Here is a 23,112-nt window from a genome sequence, read left to right as displayed (position 1 = left end):
CACTCCACTGTTGCTGGCCAGTGCACTCCCATGGCAGTGTAGCTAGAGATTCCCTACGTAGTGTCCAACAGTCCTGCACCTAGAGCTAGAGATCATTCACAACCAGCAATGTGCATTTACTACGGTGTTTATTGGTAAAGCTCAATACTACAAGACATACATGATCAAATTTGAAGAAGCTTCTGAAATCAGGCTATTGGATAAAACCATTTTTGGATAAATCACCTGCCCTGGTTAAAGTTAGACAAGAGCAAAGAACACACTTTATGTGAAAGCCACATATAAGGCAAACATTTCTTCCTTTTTCATCATATCTTGATATACTGATTTGTAAAGACTTATATCACAACCTTTGTTATAACTATTACAACTCATTAAAACTGTATTATGTAATATATTTTGAGTGCTGGTGTTGCATCCTTACAGAAAGAAACTGGTATGTGTCAACCTTTACATGATTGCTGTGAGACTCCAAGTTCATGATAAAAAACTAATGCAATTAGAAAAAGACATCTGTATCAATACTGCATATAGTTTAAGAGGCAATCAAAATGCTTTATTCAAAAATATATTTTTCCATGTATTTTTTACATTTTCAGTTACAATTAAGTAAATTGTTAAACTAGAAAGAAACATTATCTTTTTAGATTTTTTTGCGATTCCTCTTGTCTTGTCTATGGAAGCTAATTAAAAATTCCAGACCTTTCATCAAGTGTTACTTAAAGAATATGAGGATAATGAGAAGATTGACAGTATTATAAGGATTAAAATCAGCCCCTAGAGACAAGAAATTTAACTGAAAACCGTAATTTCCTTCCTAGTCCAGGTGACGCATCTTCAGAAGTAGTTTGGAGGTAACATTCAGTAACAGTATTAATATTATGCTTTTGAAACAATTATTTTAAAATTTCAGTTGAAAAGATTCTGTAGGTAGGCTCATATTCAGTAAATCATTCATGAGCAAACTTTCAGAAGGGAGAAAATGAAGAGACACTAGACAATTTTGATGTTCCAATTAAAAAGGAAAGTTATAATCAGTTTGTTTGCATCTACTTAATAATTTTCAGATTTTCAGATTTTTTTTTTAAACGACTGCTCTACTGAAATCTGAATTTTATCAAGCTTCCTAATAAATCAGGCATATTTATTCATTATTCCTACTTAAAAGTCAACCACCGCTTTGGATTTGCTAGGAGTATTTTATCAATTTTATCTTGGGATATGCCTCTAATTAGCATTTTAGGAACTATATTTTTAAAGATATGTGAATATCCATGACCTCCATATTTCATCAACCTGTTCTTGGTGTGCACATCATGAGCCATCAGAATTCTGTCTTCATAGCCTTCATCAATCAGCATACGAATCCTGCAACAGTTAGAAGCATCCCTGTCAGTGAAAGTTCTCACTGCAGCTGCACAGAACCCACCAGGATTTACATTTCTTACATTACTGTACTGCTGGACTGTATTATAACAGAAAATACTTAAGGTGTTCAGAGGATATACTCCTTACATTTGCCTGAAAATAAAATGCATTTTTTACTTCATGAAAAATACCCCACCTCTGAAAACACACCACCACACACATCAAAATGGAAAAGTAAAACTCTTTCCTTTTGGCATATGACTTTGCTTTTCCAGACCCATTAAATCCACAGAGGAATTCAAGAACTTCAGCATCACCCTGCACCGGACAGAGGTTTTATATAAATGAGTAAATAATAATTTCCTACATAAATTCCTTCTCAGCAGGTTACTTCTTGCTGCTGTCACAAAGCTGGTCCCATTCCATTTGCTAATGACCAGACTCTGTGTGTGACATATCTTTAAAGGAGCCTGGCTCAATTACATAAATTAGCATTTAGCAAAGCAGGTTAATATAAATTTGAAGTTGCCGGTATCATACTCCATGTAGACAGTTATCATCAAAACACATTTCAAAGATGTTCATTAAAGAAGATAAATAAGACTGGCATGGCACAGCACTAGCACATGCCAGGAAATAAGAGGCATTAATATGGCAGTGCAGCTAAACAGCCTTGGCAAAATGACAATTCAGCTTGGAAAAAGAAATAATCTTTCTGGTCACACTCTTATAGCAGGACTGCTACAAGTCCTTCTGTTCCAGGTTTCATTCAGGTAGCCTTACTCCCTTGATCAGCTCATTTTTTAGCATTTATATTATGTGGATGTCTACACTCCTGTACTGCATGACTGTTAAGTTTCTCAGTAAGCTTCCATTTAGTTTGGCAGAGGATTGCAGCACTGAAGTGGCAGGGACTGACAGACCAGCCCTGGAAAGTGCTCATTCCTCACAAAGGCCTCCAATTCCATCACTTGCCAGCACTGTGAAATTCTGCTCCTTACCTTCCTGACAATACTTTGATCAGCAAGACAACAAAAACTAGCCTTACAAGTACCCACACTGTATCTCAAAGCCCTCAATGACAGCTTTTATTACAAGCACTTACAAGGAGATACACGTAGCAGGATCTAATCAGCATGGACAGCAGAAAGAAGGCAAATAGGATAGAATTCAGTAAAATATTGTTTTTCAAAAACCCACCATACATTGTGCCATCCAGTGCACAACACTACATAAACCATAGTCTTATGATATCACAAGAATCTCCTCCAGCCTGAAATATGGAGAGACCACAAGCTAACCAGAAAGTAAGAGCAATGGCACTGGAGGGACTAAGTTTTTGCTGACCAAACATATTATTAGAATCACCTCCTTTAATATTGGACTAATTTCATGGGTTGGGGAGGATCCTTTCCATTCTGTATTCATTGATCCTTTTTGCTCACTGCCCTATATTTAGTTAGAACCTGCTTCTGACTCCAAACTGCCCCAGATCAAAAGTCAAAGTTTTGCTTGCACAGGCAGTAGACTGCACCCAAACTGCTGAAGTACACAGACAAACTGTGTCAAGTAGGTATGTTATATATACAGAAGCTTGTGTTTTGAACAGAAGAGATGTGAACAAGTATTTTCCATTCAGTATTTTCATTTAGAGGTCAATTTGATTTCTACCTCTGTGGTGCTGTTTGACAAAACAAAACCCTAAGGAGATTGCCCCAGCCATCCTTAGTCCATTGTGGATACATCAATATAACTCAAACACACATACTCACACTGTGCAATGAGAAGATGAACCTTTAATCTTTTCCTCCTGTGAACAGCCTGCTGCAAGAAATACTCAGACACTAGAGAGTTTCAGGAGAGACAATGGTGGCTGAGCAAGTATCATGGATGGAACGATATTCTGCCATGGTTCAACATGCACTTGTTAACCAAGGCCTAGTCTAGTCCTCCCTATATATTCCCCAGTGCTTCTGTAGATGCTGACTTTCCATGGCATAGGAGAGGGCAGGAGGCACAGCAGAGAAAGCAAATTCACTCATTCTAAATGTGAAAACTGTGGATTCCTTGCAACAGTTTAAAATACTGAGTGCAAGACTAAGAGCACTGTTAAGAGAAAAACAACTTCTGGTGTGAAAAGCAGCAGCAAACAGTTGGGAGGGTGGAAGAATAACCACAGCACTTTCTTAGGAGAGAACAGTTTGAAAATAGATTAGCTTCAAGATTAATCTGACAATGAGGGGGAGGGAAGCTATGTCTGAGATGTCAGGGAAAGCTAGAAGTTACTTCATTAGTGATCAGCAATCATAAAATCTTTCTCATCAAGAAGAGTGGAAGAACTGTTTGCTACTCTGGAAGGTAAAAAGACACAGGCAGGATGGCAACCCACCCCTCAGACACCTGCCACTTCACTGCTCACGAACAGCACGGCTATCACACCTCCAGATGGAGTGGAAGGAGTGAGGTGTCCATTCCCAGCTGATCCTACCTTCTCTCAGACAGTATCTGTACAAAATGTATCTCCTTGGCAAAACTTTGTGTTAGCAAAGCACAACAGATTTGCTGTGCAGCTGAGCTGAGACTGCAGGTGCTGATGAGAAGCAGGGAAGAGGTATCCTGCCAGAGGGGCCAATATTTTCACATTGTGAGCGAGTGTGAGGAGAATGGGAGCTCTGAGGAGACAGGAATCACATCCTTCAAAACAGAGAAAGGGCAAAAGGACAGGGGGAGGAAAGGTGATAGAGTGCTTGGAAGAAAAAAGGCAGTTTTTCAGGATGGAAGCATAAATCTATCCAAAACAACCAATGAGCTTTGCTGGGTTAGCAAACCAGTGAGGAGATATAAGAAGCTCACATGATGTTTAGCAGCAGCAGTAAGTTTCCATTACTACGTTTCAAACAGAAGTACTTAACCCTAACATAAATGCAGTATTTCCAGCCTTTTCATTTGTATAAATTCGACCAGATCAGCATGGAATTAGGACAGAGAATGAAGTTAAAAAAGCTCTTGATCTTCTTCTCAAGTAACTTCCTACAACACTATGATTCTGCATCTTCCTCTCAGACAGAAGAAATGATACATGCTGCTCTAATGGCATGCCAGCGGCACTGGAAAATGGCATTATTTCAGTATGATAGAAGACAATTTTGAACAAGCAGAACCACTCTGTGATGGTGTTCAAACAAGTACCAATAATATTTTTTTATCAATGGCCAGGCTATAGCTAAAACTGCATGGGAGCAGATACCTTGCAATTCTTTCGTTGTCGTTCGGCATGTCAATATCCGGATGGAACTGGTAATGAAGGAATTCTGTACCAAACAGGTCATACTCTAAGTAACATCCAACTTTAGCAAATTCGAGAAGTTTCTTTTTATCAAATATGGTCCTGCAGAACATACATAACACAGAGTCAGCAGTGTAACAGGAGTAAGACATTTTATGGTATGAGGACAGGTATTTTGTGATCTCCTACTTGCAAGGAAAAAAAAATCTAAGATTTAATTCACCCATTTGTAAAACAGGACTCCCACTTGACACATGCAACTTAAGATGATACACAGCATTGTCCTTCTTACGTTCATTTGGGATTTCATACATTATAAAACAAAACCAAATCCAACTCTTGCCCCATGAAAAAATGAAAGCCTCTACGACAATCTTTAAACAGAAACAGGAAAGTTACTTACTTTTGATATCATTAACCCTCTCAACAGAAAACCTAACAAAGAAGGACATTTAAGGAGGAGGTTACTTCATAGTGATATTAAAAAAAAAAAAAAAAAAGACAATAGATTACTTACACAAGACAGATTTACTTTCCCAAAAGAGTTACAGGAGACAGCTTCATCCAGGGCTTGTTTTATCCATCGCACACCAGTAATATACAACTTTGTCTTTAGTTTTTATTCTGCACAGTGATGTTTCTAGATTGCCATTAGAAGAGCAATATATCATTGTTTGCACTGGGATCTGGTCAGGACACCTTAAGGAAATGCTCTCACCAAAATATATAGTGGCACTGTGAGTATCTGGGACGTGGGCTTTGCAGCAGATTTGAAAAGTGAAGGAACGAAGCTTCTAACATCTCTCATTCATTTGGAAAAGAACAGCAACAGAAATAAGAGCTCTCTGGAATATATTGGGTTTTCTTTGAACCATTTTTACCAAGTGTATATGCTGTCCAAAGAAAAACAAAAACACTCAAATTATACAATTTTATCTTTATAGCTGCTACACTTCTTTTTTTTTAAGAAGAAACCAAATTTCCACAAAAGCAACACAGTTAACCAAAAGAGCAGCAGTTTGTTGGGAGATGTTTTTATTATTGCAGATACTGATGTCACAAAGCAGTTTTACCATATACAATTACATCACAGTCTGTTGCTATGGAAATGACTGATGTCACAATTTCAATATTATGACCTAACAACAGATCAAGCAGGAGGAACAGATGGGTTGAGAGAGAGAAAATCCATGTTCAAACAAGCCTGCCATCAGCAGGAGTGTAAGACTTGCCAACTATAATTAATAAAAAATGTTATTCTAAAATAAATGTTACAGTTTACAGAGACTGAACATTTATCACCAAATGAGTTTTCAAAGTGCAGAGCAAAAGAACAGATTATTTTAGATCCAGCCCTGCTAGGTTCACAGGGACACAGTCACTGAGAGTACTCAAAACACCCAACAATCTATTTCAAAATGACAGCCAGAACAGTTCCTTTTGAAAACTATTGTTAGTGTCATGCTTTTGGGTGTTCTGTCCCAACAAAGAGCCAGAGAACTTAGTTTCCTCAGCCACTGGGTCCCACTGTGAGCCACTAGGATGTAGCAACAGCAGCAGTTCCCAGTTCAAATTACTGATCTCTGAGCTGGAATTGGGTGTTTGGGCAACACTGTCCCTGAACAGCCCTGAGCTCATGGAAAAAGAGGTGGGACATGGGGAAGAACCCTGTAATATGGACCTCAGCCATAAATACCACAGGGACATTATGATGTCCCTAATTCGTAACAGCTGCTGTGAGTCCTCTAACAAAAGTTACTCAAGTGAGTTAAGATGTTGATCTGCTTCATAACCTCAACCCCTAACCAATGGCTAAAGCTGAGGCTCAACAGCTTTTGCTTAAAGCCTTTTAGTTCCACAGGTAGCACACATATCCACACTGTGGATACCTGCTACCTTTCGTTCTAAGGTGCTAAATTGCAAGACATGTTAGCTAGCATTTTAGTTTCATCATTTCATTGTAAATCCACTGGAAAATTACCATTCTGTCTATGTGACATGCAGACATGAAATATGGAGCTATGTACAAATTTATCTCACATTTAAGGGACTGGGATGCTCCCACGTGGATTTTTCTTACTGGAGGAGACTTAAAATGTTAAATGCACATTGCAAAGCCAAACTTCACAGTAGTTTATGTTATAGCAAGTGCCAACCTGAATGTGTGAAAGTAATGATAGAAAGAGATAAAAGGAAATGTCATATTGTGCATCAGTGGCTGTTACTGAAACTGCACCTCTGTTTTCCTACTTATATTGCTTAATTTCCATCAATTGATTACTAAATTCAACAATTTACAACAGTGTATAAGAGGCAAAAAACTGTAATTGTATGTTTATGTTGGCTATGTAAGTACTGATACCTGCAGCTTGCTCAGTCCTCTTTCGTAAAAGGATTTAAGTAATCAGTTTTTCCTCAAAAAGGGGTGAAAAATACAGCTATAGACACAGTGAAACGTTGGTAAATATGAAAAAGAAGTAATTTATAAACATTCAAATATACTTTCATGGCATGAATTTTATGCTCCTAAAATCCTCACCTAAAACCAGAAGCTCTGTGTGAATAACAAACACTAGTAGCTCAATTTGCAAGCTCTTAGAGCATGTAACCATGAGAAATTTGGAGCACAGTGCTGTTGCCTGTATTACATTCATACTAAGGGCAAACAATCCAATTGCTGAGAATCATATGACCACAAATACTCTCCATTATTCAGCAACTGGCCAAACTAATCAATACTTGGACATACTCCAGCTCACCATGAGCAACACAAGGTCATACAAAACTGATTTGGTAACAGAGGCTGTATTTCTAAGCTGGAGACATAAAAGCATCCCAATTTCTCTCCATGCCTCATGTGGAACTCCTGGTTTTTGTTTTCAAGGAAACTAAGAGTTAACTATCTGGTCTATGCTATGAACTATCCAAAACCCAACTGTTTTCTTTTTAAGCAGTATTTCCTCTGTCTGGTAGCACAAGATTAAAAATCTGCCTTTTGCTTTGACCCAGCCCAAATCAAGGAAATCTCCATTAGCTTCTGTGACATTTTGGCAAGGCCATTAAGAGTGACCCAGTTTTCAAAAACACTGGAAGCCCAGCAACTTCCAACTTGATTTAGTTAGTGCTGCTCAGTGTCCAGTGCTCAGTGCTTTGTAAATACAGGGATTTGTGCAGGGATACAAATTAATGGAATTCCCATTATTTAAATGTGATTACAGTTATTCCTAATTCCTCTGCCAGGCTTTCAAAGACAGCATTTAAAATACCAAAATCTCTTATCAATGTCAGTCTAAAAGCTGACCTTGACTGAAGTGCTGGAGGCAGACTAAGCTCTATATAAGCACTTATTTTAAAGTTGGTAAACTTGAGGATAACATTCTACGTCAACTTTTCCCAGTGTAGTTCTGCAAAATCTCAGTGAGTTGTGGCAACACTGCAGGAAGCACAGCAGAATAGTCTCCTTACCTGTCGAGGTGAGACATGACTGTCTTAGAAGCATCAGCCCCAGCTTCCTGCAGAATGCGGATAATCTGGAACGGGGAGTCGCTGTTCCTGCCAGGATGGATGATAACAGGGCACCCAAGCTGTGACTGGGCCTGTGCAGTTGCTTGAAGCACTCTGTGTTCACTTGGAGTCAAAGGCCAGGAGCATCCTATTTCTCCCACCACACCACATTTGATATTAGTCCCATCTGCTCCTTTGAGTACCTCATCAACAATAACCTCTGTTAGCTAGAGAACAGGAAAATCAGATTTTTGGTTATTATTACTATTTGTGTTAAATAGCATCGAATTTGGCCTATGGACGCTGGGCTAGTTATACTGCCAAGGTCTTTCTAAACTTATTTAATTAACAGCTGTATGTGTGAAAACACTGCAGTTAAAATCTGGTTTCTGTCAACTAGTGTTATGCTAGCCATTCACTAAGACCAAAACAAACACAGAAGCAAACCAATTTAACAGAATCCAGTCACACATTTGTCCAGGTTTGCCAAAAAGGCTGGTCTACATGTAATTTGAACTGTTTTAGGCAGACATTAGGTTTTCTTTTAAAAAAAAAAAAAAAAAAAAGGGTTAGTTTATTCCAAAACCTTTGCCTTGCATTCCTGAATAGTCTCCAGACACAATTCAATGTAATTTTTGCAAAACAAGGGATCAGAGAATGAGGAAACCTTGTCATTCAGATAGGGAAGGGAGAAACTCTGGCAAGTATCCTGAAGAGACAGGCTTAAGGCAAAACCTGCTTATGGGAATGCCAATGTAAAACAAGAGGAGCTCTGCTGACTTCAGAACTACAAAAACAATGCTCATTTGACAAATCTACAGGATCAAAATTAGCCTGCTTTAGAGAATGCATAGACAAAAACCATCAGAATCTCTTAATAAAACTACTTTGTTACAAAACCTTTAGTTTTTCTTTCCCAGAATAGGCCATATATCTTAAGCACACGTTCAGAATTGAGAGCATAAAATGGCACTGATGATGGTCTACATTCTAAGTGCTGAGTACAGGAAATCTGTGGGTCTCCACCAGTTCCCCCAAACACAGAAGAGAAACCTTTGCCTTGAGAAATCTATTTGTGTCTACGCTATTTGTATTTATTTGTATTCAAAGCAATGGAAGAACCTTTAGGAAAAGCAGTACTCTTGCGTACAGTTTGGGCCAGCTTGGGTCCAGATTTGTTGGCAGCACTGCTCAAATTTTGACCATTGATTTTTAAAATTAATGTGACTCATTTGTAAATTGTGACAGATTAAAAAAAAAAAAATGAATTGTCAGCTCTATTCATACACATTCACAGCCTCCTACCTTGGAGAGTTCCATTCCCTCTTCTCCTCATCACCACATTTTCTTAATAAAAGATGAATATTTATTATTACAGGAATATCTGGGGACCTCAGCTATTATTAACACATTGTCTTAGTCACCATACAAACAGGCTGACGTAGACTATGCCCTGAAAAGCCTGGACAAATGATAGAGAAGAGCTATAACACATAGCCCGAGCAGAGCAGTGATTTACAGTTGTCCTATAAATATTGCAATTATTTATGCTATTAACAAGAATACTGGGTAAACTCATTGGGAAGCAATTAGGCAGAAAAAGTGACAAAAAGAGGTAGTAGCAAGGATAAACGTCTTCCTTGAAAAATAATAAAAAACTCAAGATAGCTGGTGGTGTACCAAATGTCCACACAGGAAATACTGTATTTTCCTTTTACTGTTGCATTATAACAAATCCCTCAGAGAAAATGGAGCTTAAGAACTGGAAATTCTAACAGGTAACCCAAGCACATGAAAGTAGTGCTCCAGTTATTACACACAAGCAATAATGCTGTTCCCATTTTCTACACAGAGCACCTCTGTATTTCATCTATTTTACTGGAACTTCTCTCCAACTCTGGCTTACCCAGGGATAATTCACAGCACAGAGGCACCGAAGCAATGGTTAAGACTTACCTGTTCCACTGTCATGGCCTGTGTTTGAGCAGAATGAGTGGAATCCACATAAAACCCAGCACCAGCAATAATATGAACTCCAGTTTCTTCAGCAAGTTTCTTCAATGTATTCACATCCCGACAAATTCCTGTAGTTGTGTTTTCCACAATCGTCCCACCACCTGCTGCTTTAAAATGCAGCAGCTCCTCCCTCACAGCGTCTGTTTCCTGATACAAAAGAAGATTTTCTTTATGGCTGTAGGGATTTTGCTTAATCCAAAACAAGTTCTTCATCTCAATGGGCCCATTAGACAAAGGCTCTTGGCCTGGAGAAGGTGGACAAAAGCAGCTGCTGTAGTTCATAGTTAAGTGTTCATGAGTCAACGTGTAGCCAAGACAGTCTGGCTCCACAGGGCCCAAGACAGTCTGCACTTTTCCGCTCAAGGAAGGCATTTTTCTTTAACAAAAGGGAAAAAAATTCAGATCCTAAAGGAGTCTGGGAAGGAAGAAGAAAGGAAACAAAACCATTTCAGAAAGAGCAGCATTTTCTCAGGCAATTTCTGAAATCCCTCCTCCCTCTTGAACATGAACCTACACTCTGTGTGTGTTCACCGGGATATTTCCAAAAGCTGTTTGCAGCAGGGTGGTCAATATGAAAAACAAGGCATTTATTTTACCCAAATGTGCTTGTATCAGTACTCCAGCAACATAAACACATCACATTCCAGTACATGGCAATTGTCATCATTTATTGTGCTGCAGTCAGTATCACATTAAGACAAATGTTTCCTATTTAATAAAACAACTGTATGTTCATTTAGGATTCTTTGCTCTTAAGCAGCTGTCAAATTTTGTCAGCTTCAGCCACCAGATGAACACACTTGGCAACAAGGCTGAATATTCCTTACTGGTATGTTCAGTATATTTATCTCTGGCCTCCAAGATTCAGTGCTCTCCTCACATGCCGAGGAAGCTGTCCGTGTTTGGGCACCTTGTCTGCCCCTCTCTATGTGGAATGCACATAGATAATCTGCTCCTCTGGCTTCAGCAGGGCTCAGGTTCTCCTACCAGCGACATTCTGGAGGTCTGGAACAGCTCAGGACCACTCCTCTAAGACCGACAACAGCCACCAGAGATACAGCATGGCCCACAAACAACAATGGAGAAGCCAAAGTGCTTCAGTGGGCAAATATGTTACTAGTTAAGAACAGACCTTAATCTAACAATTTATATGAGGCTCAGCATCTCGGACACTTTTAAATTCATCTTTAACATCAATGAAACAATATTACTTCTCATAACTTCAAGCAAGCAGTGACAAACACTGAGGCTACTGTCCGCAGTTGGTTCATGTCAAAGGCCCTGTGCCAGTTTGGCTTAACTCACTGCAGGTTAGAATGAACTGCAGCTCTTCCCATTGGGATTTTGTTGTTTTGTTTTTTTTTTTTCCTTTTGGGAGTGGGGGTAGTCCTGAGTAACCAGCTCATGATAGATCTTCCAGATGCTAGTCACAAAGGCTTGAGGATATATAGTTAAAATCCCTAGTCAACCAAAATCATCAGTTATGAAACAAAATACATGTTTAATCATGTCCAGAGGAAAGGACTAACTAGAGCATGCATTATTGATTAAAGAAAGAGGTCTTTCCCATTTCTGCCTTCCTTTTAGTGAATAATGTCATAAACATGGGTTTGTTACTGGTAAAGCCCTCAGAGGACATTTTCCTTTTAACTGCTAAAGTTAATCTACCAGGATGACAGAAAAACTGAAATCTGAAGGACACTGAACTCTACATATCAAAGGGCACAGGAACATCAAGATCTCTTTGGGGATACTTTGATCTCATGAGAAGCAGTCGCTGTCAGAGCACCAATGCACAAAAGTGACCCAGACCCTGGAAAAGGCAGCTATTGCCTGCCCAGTGAAGTCTATAGTGCTGGTGCTCTTGTAATATGAAGAGCTGGCCATCCATAAAAAAGAGAAATGACTATGTTTACTTGCCTTGTGTAAAAGCAGACTTAGGAAGAACTGTTCTTTTAGGAATTTTGCTCCTGAACTAGCATGTTAACTTGTTTGAGAAGGTAGAAGAGTAATTACTCTCATAGAACAGGCTGCTGGCTGATTAATAGGACGATTTATTTTTCTTCCAAACAAATTAAGAAGTGCATGATTTCAGAAAATATTATTCTTGAGCAAATAATTAAAAGCAAAATACCTGTCTTAGTCAGGAACTGCTCCTAACCGCAATTCAATTAAGCGGTCATTAATTCCAGCCTTGAAGAAGGCTGGTGCTCTATATAGAACAACCCACTATTTTGGAGAAAGTTCAGTGATCTGAGTCATTCTTATATGCACAGCAAAGCAACTGCCATAATCCTAAGCATTACCCTTGCTTTATTTTTTTTGTTCCCCACCCCCCCCCCCCTTTTTTTTTTTTTTTTTTTAAACATTAAATATCTACACTCTGGCATTGAGTAAAAACCCTGCCAGCACAGAGTGATAACTACCCTCTTCAGTGGATTCAAACTTCTCTTTCCTCATGTTCCTCATGACAATTTTCCAATCCATTTATTAAGTTAGCAAACCAAACCTATATACAATTAAATATACAAGTATTTAATTTCTTTTGATAAAACTTGACATAAATTAATTACCAGTTCCCATGCCAGGTTTCTCTTATAGCAGACATCCACATGTTGATTTTTAAACTCTAGGTTTCAGATTACAGCTCACATACAGAATTTACAGAACCTTTTGACTGAGGCCAAGGATTTTTATGAATTTAAGAAGCATCACAAAAAATGGAAACTGACACAAACAGTATGTAAAATAGGCCTATTTTTATCTCCATGAAAAATATATTAATATTAATGCCTGTTCCTGCTTATTAACACAGTTTTAGAAACCCACCACTCTTAATAAAAGAACTATAAAAAATAAAGACAGTCAAGAACCCGTTACTGGAATTATTTTTGAAGCCACTGTCCTGATATCTTCCCTACTGTCATTCACATAAAGAGCCTGCCTTGATTATGCCATGATACATTATTCCTAGTAAGATTCACTTGAAGGAATTGGAACTGTGCATTTTTAGAACAGATTTTAGGTGCAAATAGCTTTTAAATGGAATAAGCATGTATATGTTACTACAGGAATCAGTTTGTGTGGTTTACTTATGACCTGCATGCCATGTTTTACACAGAACTTTCTTTCAAAAAAGTTTCTTCTTTCATACACCAAGGACTGCGTCCATATCACCTCATTTAGCCATTTAAATGATGTATGTCTACTACAGAACAATCATCTAGACCATTTTCATAGTGGAGATGGAAGGACATAACTATAGGCAATTCATGCGGCTTATTTTGAATGCCTGTGACAGGACAGGACAAATCCCCTTCTGGAATGTTATCCTCCTTCCATGGACTAAGGAGCGAGCCAAGAAAAAATCCAGGACAAGATGAATATATTTCAAATGGCTCTACATAGGATACGTGAATTATATTTCCTTAATCTTAACCCAGTCTGAGGGGATGGGAAAATGTGCTGATTCCTACAAGAGGAGATAAATAAGTAGGTTCATATCTGGCAATAACATCTATTTTGGTTTTGAAAATCGCTAATTTATGTGGTGGCATTGCCAAGCAGCTCCTGCACAGACCAAGACTTCTCAGCTCTGGGTGCTGTATAAAGAGAGAAATAAATTACATTTCCTGAAAATTACAGTCAGACTAAAAAATGAAAAAAATTGCTTTAAGATATAACCAAAACGTGTATTGTTTCACAAAAGCCATGAAACGCTACCTTATCATTTTTGTAACAAACTCTGGACAAATCTTTATAACCACCAACTGTATGGTACATAAAATACAACTCTCACTATTAGCCACCTATCAAATCCTGGTGAAGTAAATATTTTTCCTAGAGGTATTGTTAAGAGAAAACAGACTTGCTACTAAAAAGGTCATGGTGCTGCATTCCTGAGTGTGGTAAAAACTCCATTGAGTTCAATAGATGTTTTGCCTGAATACTGATGACAAGATTTACGTTTCCGCTTTTCCCATCTGAAACATGCGCTTCAGTCATTGTGTCATTTTAATGGCCTTGTGATGGGAAGTCCCCCTAGATTTGGATTAGTTGCTTCCTACAGTAATCTCATATTGCTGAAACATTATAATCACATAAACACAGTTTCCATATGCTAATTCTGCATTTGTTTTGATTCAGTAAGCACATTTTAATGACATTAGCACAGATTCTCTGTAGACCGGTGTGAGAAGCATTTCATCGTCGTTACATTACAATGTGAGATTAGAGCAACACTAAATAGGGATTGCTATGACATAGAATTACAAAAAAAAGCAAAAAGAATGGCTCAATGGGTATTAACTGTATCCAGAAAAGGTTAAACACAGCTGCCATTTAGAAACAAGGGCTGCCCTGCCTGCATCAAGAGCATTTTAAGTGGGTCTTCCCTTTATAACCACACAGCCTTGGAAAATGTGGTATAGCACAGGCTCACTATATATTTACAGATGGAGAAAATGTTTTCAATATTCAATTCTAGTTTGAGCAACCCCTACAGATCATGGAAAAGCCACTAATTATAAATATGTGACATATCTGTAGGAAATTACTATTACTTAGTCTATGCTGTGTCATCTCACTGTTCCCCATTATGTAAGCATTTTGCGACAAGGGAAAAAGTTAACTAGAGAAAGGAAGAGGAGAGGCGGAGGGTAAGAGAACACGTGCAGACTATGTCAGGAAAAAATTAAAAATTAACTTATTTTTCTCTTCCCTCATGTTTCTGCCAACCCTGTAGAGGTTTACAGAAAGGAAGGAACTCAATACTTCCCACACAGTTCTTCCTCTTCCCCACCAGACAAGCAAGCTTTCTAACCTCTCCAATGGATGGATGCCAGATCTACTTTACCTTCTTCAAAAATATATTCACAGTGCTAATTACAGTGCAAACATGCCCAAAACCTAGCACTCCCTCAGACACGGATTTCAGTAAGCATGGCTTTTTTGCTCATGCATGTTGTCAGGGAAGCAAGCTACAGGGGTTGTGGAACTGAGCTTGCCACAGCTGGGTGGCTGAGTACAGCAGGAGGACAGAACTTGCATTTGCTCCAGGACAGATGCAGACTCATCTGTCATTTAGTCCAGCAATCCCCTGTGCACCAGTCATCACAAAGGTGTCGAGGACCTGTGACACTGTACTTCCACACAGGCACTCTCACACCATCACTAGTTTGTGTTACATGAGATAATAGCACATCTTATATTGCTTTTGGGTTATTCTGCCAAAGAAACAGAATTTGAAAATGAGTGGAAGTACGGAAAAAATTGAGGTTTCTGGGAAAACTCCTTCTCTCCTGTAGAAATGGCAGGTATTCTACGCGGAAGGTAACAAATTATTTTAATTAGAAGTCATAAATGCTCTTTCCTGTCTTCAGAATTGACATTAGTCAGAAGTGGAATTGGTCCTTTTCCTCTCTCAAAATGGAGCTAGCAGAGTGCCATGATTTGCTGAACTTCAAGCTAACTTAAGGCTTTGTGTCTTAAGGAACAATGTCACACAGGAGATTTTTCATGCCTTGAATAAAGCTGTTATGAGAGAGGAAGGAAACACTTGGTTTTCCTCTCTCCCACACAAACTCTTGCCTAACCCCACAGGAATATAGGCTGCAGCTCTTCCTTCCCTTTGTGGGGAACCTGCACTTTCCCGCCTTTGGGAGGCTGTATTTTCATGCAGCATGCATACAAATCTCACCATTTTGAACACGTAAACTCTTGACTGGGTAGAAATTGGCCAACAGACTCAAAGCCTAGAGAACTCCTGGAGGGATTATTTAAGACATATCATCAACTCTACCTTGCCACATTTTTTCATGAAACACACTGTTCTGGAAATACTCAGAATAGTGGGTTAATGTTTGGCCTTCAGTAACCTACCTCTGGTCCCCAAACCATTCAAAAACATATTTCCTGAAGACGCCAAGCTAAAAGAAATGCTAAATATTGTTTTCACTGAATTTTCTATATATAGTTTGAGCAACCAAATACCTTTACACTACAGAAGTGAGACGGAATACTAAAAGTAAGACTTTATATAAAGGTTACAGTGTGTGCTATGAAAAAGAATTAGGAGAGCTTTAGCCAAGGCTTATATAATCCAATTACGATAAAGAGAAGTCCCACCAAAATATGCAGGTACACACACTCCACAGAACCTACACTGCTTGAGTGATACTGTCAATGTTCTACACTCTAAAAGCAAAGTCACTTAAATTTTAAGAGCAATGTAAACACTAGTACACATATGGGAAAGGCCAATATATTGACCCCCTGACCACAGGACCTCCGAAAAGCACACTCAGATAAGGAGCTGGATAAGCAAGAAGCAAATCTTTTAAAAGTTCACCTGAAAGGAAAGAGAAAATTCTTACAGCATCTTCCCTCTGTGGCTCAGCTCGTGGCAGACAGACCTCCCAGCTTGCCGTGGTTTGAGGGTCATGTTCTGGCTCTAGCCAGGCTTTAAGCCAGACATACCTAAATCAGATTGCTTCCTTACAGTTGAACTGCCACACCAGGACAAGTGCAGTGTCTTGTACCAGTCTCGCAGGGTGGACAAACCTTGGAGATCAAAGCAAGCATGTGTGATTTGCCCCAAGAAGCAGAGTCCAAGTCACTTCATAAAAAACTTTGCACAAATTTTCTCCAATTTGGTTAAAGTTTAGCTGTTGTGACCAGAATAGTCAGACTTCTATTCCACCTTATTTTTGTGCAGATAACAGTCTCAAAATCTAGGCTTCTCTGAGCAAAGTCACATTGAAGTTTCTCTTCCTCAGAGAGATCTGAGACCAGCATACCCCTAAGTGTTTTTTCATTAACATCTCTTTAGAAGAACTTCAGGGGATTTTTCATTTTGGGCAGCTTCCAAAATTACTCCTGATAAAAGGTCAAATAAAAATTCTCCTCCAGGGTCAAACATTACATTAATTATATTTCACATGCACACAGTGTTTTTAGGCCAAAAATCAGAACTGAAGTCACATTATGCTATATGCAAATATGGGCTAAGTCCTGCATGTTGATACGTACATTCATATTCTTAAGACTTAATGGACTCACATTTGCTTCTCAAGGGTTCTGGGGTACAAGCACATACTCTCTTTCTTCTAGGACAAGATGTAGGGAAAAAGACTCCTTTTCAGGAATGCATATCTATCCTTCATTCCCTCTAAATTTCAAATATGAAACAAGCATACATCTAACTCCACTCTGCTGTTATTCTCATTGACTTTCATTGGTGTTTCACTGGTTTCTACTTAAGGTCACAAACACGTATTTTCACATCAGCTTAAACATTTCAGTAAGCATGCTGGGTGAAGCATTATCACTCACTTGTACAGTCCTACAGAGCCACACCAAACCACTCTATGATCTTTACATGCAGAAATGCACCACACGAATCTAAGCAATGGATGAGTGATATGCATTACAACCTCTTGATCAAGACTGAACATTACTATCTAGAGAAATTCAGATGAATGAACCCCAACATCAACTTTGCCACAGAACACACCAGTCATCACTGATCCACTGAGACCTGCAAAGCCATGCATGGTGGAAAGAGCATGGGGATTTGCTTTAGTGTCTCATTCAGTATCACAGACTGCAGCAACTGAAATAAGCAGGGGGTTCCAGAAAACCACTTTCTTTACTAGGGAGTGATGAGCTTAGATGAACAGATCTAAATTCAGTGTCCCACTACTGCAAACAACTGCACCATAAAACTTGCAACCAATCTGAAGACCTAATGGGAAAAAATATCCTGAGAAAAGCCTTTGGACCTTGACTGTTCTCTGTGACTGTGTCTGGAAATGGAAACTGTACTTCTCGAGGTCTGCTTCTGCTCTAAAGAAACAAGCCCACACACAAAAAGTTAATGTGAGTCAAGGGAAAGCTCAAAGCTGATGGATGTAGCTCAAGGACATCTTTTACCTCAGAGACTGCCTTTACAGTCTGCACGCTTTGTCAGTGGTCAGAGTCACTGACCTCAAGTTTATACAACTCCTGTTGTTTTTAAGTTCTTACCCCCATCTGGGTACGACAGTGGAATGCTAGGAACAACCAACACACACAAGCTGACAAAATTGTCAGGTCTCCTACACGTCCTTCTATTTCTTTTCCAGGCATTGATGAATCTTCATTGTTAACCAGAACTGGACACAGAACCCTGCCACTGTTTTGCCTTTTTGAATCACAGAATTTCTGAGAGAAGATACAAACTCAGTATTTTTGTGCTGGAAACTATTACCTATTTTTCAAAAAATCCTAGCTACTCAGTCTAAAGTGCACAACAAAGAACAGAGTCCTGCAAGAAAGTTTACAGGACACCAGAGTTCAAGCATTAAAACCAGTTGAAGATTTCCAGACCCATCTGAAAATGATCCATCCGCCAAAAGGTACACAGATCACAGCAAAAAATGAGGTATATTCCTTTCACTTGATCACTAATCCTCACTGTAGTGACTCTGGACAGGGCAAAAACAACTGTGGGATAAAACAATTCTCCCTTTACATTTTGAGGAAAGAGGTGAGATCCCAAAAGAGCAGAAAAAGGGAGTAGTTCAGCAAGTAACATACTGTTCTTTGATCCTACCTCCTCCACAGAAGTTACTTCAAGAAAAACCCTGTGGCTACACAAAAGTAAGGTTTCAGAATATCTTTGAGAAGAGTGATTCTACATTTCTGAGAGCCAAGTAAAAAAATAGTGATTTATGTAAAGCTGCCATCTAAGAGATGACGGTGGTGGTCTTTCCTCTTACTTCCTTTTTATCGGAGTAGTTAAGTACTTGTGAAACATATTGTAGCTATTCATAGGATAAAATGCTTTTCTTGGATTATTACCAACATACATATTACTACCAGACCAAAGACAGGGCCACTGCTTAGAAAATTCTCTGGAAGCTTTTCAATTTTTCAATTTTTGACCAGAAAAATGATATTGAAGCAAAAAACCTATTCTACCAGTTTAAGATGTAATTTCTTCTTAGAACTAGAGGGATGGGATACTCCCCTTCCCTTCCAATACAGCTGGCAATTCAATTTTCCAGAAATGCCGAAAATGTAAAAGAGTTCAAAACTGTTCTGAATCAAACCAGAGACTTGAACTTTAGTTTTCCACAGTCTAGATGGATCTCTAATTCCTTCATAACAGACAGGTGGCCAGTCTGATGCAAAGAGAAGCCTCACTGTTTTCATGAACCTTAAAAAGTCTTGGTTTCATCTGATTAAAAAATTAATTTGTTCAGAATTTCAAGTCCTGAAAGATGGGAAAAAAAATTTAGATGTACACCAAGTGAAATAAGGAAAAAAATTCACAGAATGTTCAGAGGCACAGTCCTTTAATAAACACAGAACTCACTGAAGCCATATGCTTCACTATATACTGATTTTTATGTGTGAGAAGCAAGCTGATGGCTCCCTAACCACAGAGGGAGGCTGTGACACTTGCTCTTGCTGCACCATGCACTAATTTAATAAATTAGCACTGGTCACCTACATGAAATATAATTAAGCATCTGAATGCCATTGTTGCCACCTTTGATTATAACTATGAAAATGAATGTGATGATGGTGATTGTGATAGGACGGCAAATATTATGTCTGTTAAATTCCAAAACATGTGAGGCATTCATAATAAATGACATTTACCTAGTCTTTCATAAAACAATCCCAAGTACCTGACAAAATGATACAAAACTACTTATTAGAAGCATTTCTTCACCCGTCATTGAAACACAGCCTCCAGCAGAAAGAAGGCAGCAATCTTTAAACACTACAGAACATATTATGGCAGAGGATGTTGAATAATGTACCCAGTGTAAAGCAGAAGGAAATTACAGACAAATAAAACAAAATTTCCCAAAAGTAAGTGATCTCCAGCTAAAATTTTTTTTCATTCAAGAACTGTCACAAGCCTCTAGCATAGAGAAGATACCACCCTTAAAAACAGACACCCAAAAAAAGAAAAAAAAAAGTTTACAGGTATCTTAGACACCATGTATACATTCAAGTACTTGCTAGGCTCCTCAGAGCTCCTCACCGACAGGACCTGTATGCTTCAACTTAAGACCAACATAAGACCTGTTGCAGGGGGTTTGCAAAACCCAAGGCCATTGCCTAGCAGTGGCTCTGGCACCGTGCTGAAGCACATTTGCCAGGGGGAGCTGAACCTCCCTCTCTCAGGTTCAGCCTCCCTTCTGCAGCACCCCGAGCCGCTGCCAGCGGAGCAGGGAAGCTGGAACTGCCTTGGAACGGGCAGCAAGCCTCAGGCCACCAAGAACATGCATGGTGTAGGAATCCCAACGGGGCACACAGCAAGTCTGGAGCTTTGCTGCTGAGCCTTGACAAGCTTAAGCAACTCTGGAAGCATCTTGCAGAGGGCTGCTGGTACTTCCAGATGGAGAGGCAGCTGAAGGCAGGCTCTGAAGGTCCCAGTTTTGGATTGAGGCATTTGTTCCTTCACAGAGACACCCTCAGGAACTGTTGGGAGAGGAGTACTAGAGACGATGCAGTTCCAATATTTAACTTGTTATGGCTGTACAAATATTAAATACCAGCACTAATAATAGCAGCGTAGCTGCACTCACACAGTGAAGCCGCCTGAACTCGGGGCTTATTCTGTTGGTAGTTATCATCTGGCGCTGTAAAACGCTTTTGCGGAGAGAAGCTGCCCGTCCCCTCACACTCCAGACGTGCCCTGCCTGACCCAGCGCCGCCGTCCCGGCCGCCTCTGCCCCCCGCCCCGCAGCCGCCGGGGCTGCACCGGCAGCCCTGGCCCAGCCCCGCGCTCCCCGCCCGCCCCAGCCCCGAGCACCGCCAGCTGCCTCCCGCTCTCCCGCCTCGGGCCTTCCCGGGCCAGCAGCGGAGCGAGCGAAAGCCGCTCTCGCCTCACAACTCGGGCGAAGTTTCCCGGCCCGGGCGCCTTGTTGGGCCGGGGGCATCAAGGGCGAGCCCGGCACGGCTCCGGGCCGCGGGAGGTCGCGGAGCGGCTCCGCAGGCGCTCCCCAGACCCCGCTCGCTCACCGCGCGGGCCGGGCCCTCCGCCGGCTGCACCGAACCCCGCAGGGCCCCGGCGGGCAGAGAGCCGCGACCGCCCCGAGCGGGGCGGGACTTCCCGGGGACGGGAGCGAGTGGTGGAGCAGGCTGGGGGCGGCGGGGCCTGGGGAGCCCGGGGTGCCGGACGGGCGAGCGGAACGACCGGCGGGGCGCGGAGCGCCGTCCCTCTGCCTCCATGCGGGGACCCGCCCGGCTCGCTGCCCGCTCCCCGGCCCCAGGAGATCTCCCGTGGAGTGAGGGGCATACGTGCTTTGTGTCATCCTTGGCTCCTAGTACGAATGAGAGTCGGTGGCTGTGAGCATCCTGCCTGTCCTTGTGTGTACCCCGTGTTTACACAGGGAGGAGGCTGGAATCCACTGAGTCATTTTGGGGAGGCGCGGGAAGTGGGAGTTCGCGCTGAGTGCTTGGGCTTGCAAGAGGCAATATTTTCTAATATACCCTTCAATGAAAATAGGAAGGTTGAAGAGGTGCTTTCAAGGATCTACATACAGGATGGCAATGATTGATTCTGGAAGAAAGTGCAGGTCCAGAGTATGAAATGAAAACACAACTAACACCAAGTTAGAATCGTAGAATCGTTAAGGTTGCAAAAGGCTATCAAGATTGTAGAGTCCAACCTTTGACTGAACACCACCGTGTCAACCAAATCTTGGCACTAAGTGCTAGGCCACTTTCCTGGGCAGTTCATTCCAGAGCTTTTTAACCCTTTCAGTAAAGAAATTTTTCTGATGAAGAATTCATCTTTGGAATACCTTACCGAGGATCTCAAATGTGTCTTATTTACCTAAGGCTCACAGCATCCAGCGTGGTACTATCCCATTTTATAGAAGGGTAAACATGCTGGCAACATGACTAGCAAAGGCACAGGGGGCAGAACTCTAACCCTCACACACAGCCAAAGCTGCAGCAAAGTTACCCAGTGCCTTGTGGAGACGTGTAACTTGAAGTCAGGAAGCAGACCTCAAGATTTTCTGGGAGAAGTACTTACTCTTTTCATTGCTATCTGTTCTACTTTGACTCTATCTTGTTCCCATTTGTAACAGGCTGGGGCCAGCACAGCAGCACGATGCCTGCCTTTAATATGGCCTGGGGAGATGGATCCTAGCTTTTATTCAGATCCCAGATAATCCTGTGGTGCAGACTGAGTGGGCAAAACTGAGAATTGAAGCCAATGCATGCTGATGCATGGGCCGTTTATCATCTATCTTACAGTGAAGAACAAAAGTGGAGGTAGTGGATGAAAAATGAGGAGGGTGCCAAAGTAAACAACTTCAGAGAGGTAGGAGGTAAAAGAAAGTTGTTCTTTTATTAAAGTAATGGAGAAATGAAATTTTGGCTTAAAAAAAAAGACAAAGAAAAAGAAAAAAGGCATTTTGAGAATGCTAGACCTGAGTGTTAGAGTCCACAATGAATGCTGATATTGGTGTGAAGAGGACACAACCTTTAGGATCTCAATTAAAGGGAAATTACTGCCCAGTAAGGGAAAGTAAAGATGAAGACAGTGACACAATTGGAATGCTTGGGATCTTTTGAATTAGCACCCACTCACCAGGAGTATGCAGTAGTGATTTATACAAATAGCTGGCTGGAGCTAAGCTGCTGGGATGGTTACAGTTTTCCACATCACTTGTTTTTATTTGCTTCTCATAAGAAGTCAAGTGAGTAGGGGTCCTGCAAAGATTAAGTGGAGATATGAAGGCCTGTCATTTCTAATGGCTTGTATTTCAACATGTTCATATTGCTGGGCAGTCAGTGCAGGAGAAATTATGTATGAGAGCTATGTTAAAAATAGTCATGCAATACTTTATGGAACATAATTTGTCACTGGCCATATCCAACCTGTTTTGAAGATTTGTGATGAATTTTACATAAGGCCTGTATTT

General features: G+C 40.5%; 1 protein-coding gene across 5 annotated transcripts; it reads right to left on the bottom strand.

The window, feature by feature from the left end:
* Nucleotides 1-387: 387 nt before the first annotated feature.
* Nucleotides 388-21,244, bottom strand: PTER (phosphotriesterase related). 5 transcript variants are annotated; one of them, XM_040070273.2, is made up of 5 exons: nucleotides 21,197-21,244; nucleotides 10,115-10,589; nucleotides 8,120-8,385; nucleotides 4,616-4,756; nucleotides 388-1,368 (listed from the first exon to the last, which is right to left on the bottom strand). In XM_040070273.2, the coding sequence occupies exons 2-5, from the start codon at nucleotides 10,544-10,546 to the stop codon at nucleotides 1,158-1,160; spliced, it is 1,050 nt and encodes a 349-aa protein (XP_039926207.1). In that variant the 5' UTR covers nucleotides 10,547-10,589; nucleotides 21,197-21,244; the 3' UTR covers nucleotides 388-1,157. The 5 variants fall into 5 exon arrangements, with proteins under 5 accessions (XP_039926207.1, XP_039926225.1, XP_039926214.1 ...); XM_040070291.1 differs by lacking the exon at nucleotides 21,197-21,244 and adding an exon at nucleotides 16,524-16,735; XM_040070280.1 differs by lacking the exon at nucleotides 21,197-21,244 and adding an exon at nucleotides 16,549-16,735.
* Between the last annotated feature and the right edge of the window lie 1,868 nt (nucleotides 21,245-23,112).

This window comes from Hirundo rustica, chromosome 1, assembly GCF_015227805.2.
Source record: "Hirundo rustica isolate bHirRus1 chromosome 1, bHirRus1.pri.v3, whole genome shotgun sequence".
Taxonomy (NCBI): Eukaryota; Metazoa; Chordata; class Aves; order Passeriformes; family Hirundinidae; genus Hirundo; species Hirundo rustica.
The sequence above is the reverse complement of the archived record's forward strand: the minus strand, read 5'-3'. Positions and strand labels throughout refer to the sequence as shown.

Coding starts and splice junctions, on each gene's coding strand:
- PTER (XM_040070273.2), bottom strand. CDS start 10,546: ATGCCTTCCTTGAGCGGAAAAGTGCAGACTGTCTTGGGCCCTGTGGAG. Junction 8,386..10,114: donor AGGCCATGACAGTGGAACAG/GTAAGTCTTAAC, acceptor CCTGTTCTCTAG/CTAACAGAGGTTATTGTTGA. Junction 4,757..8,119: donor GTCATGTCTCACCTCGACAG/GTAAGGAGACTA, acceptor TATGTTCTGCAG/GACCATATTTGATAAAAAGA.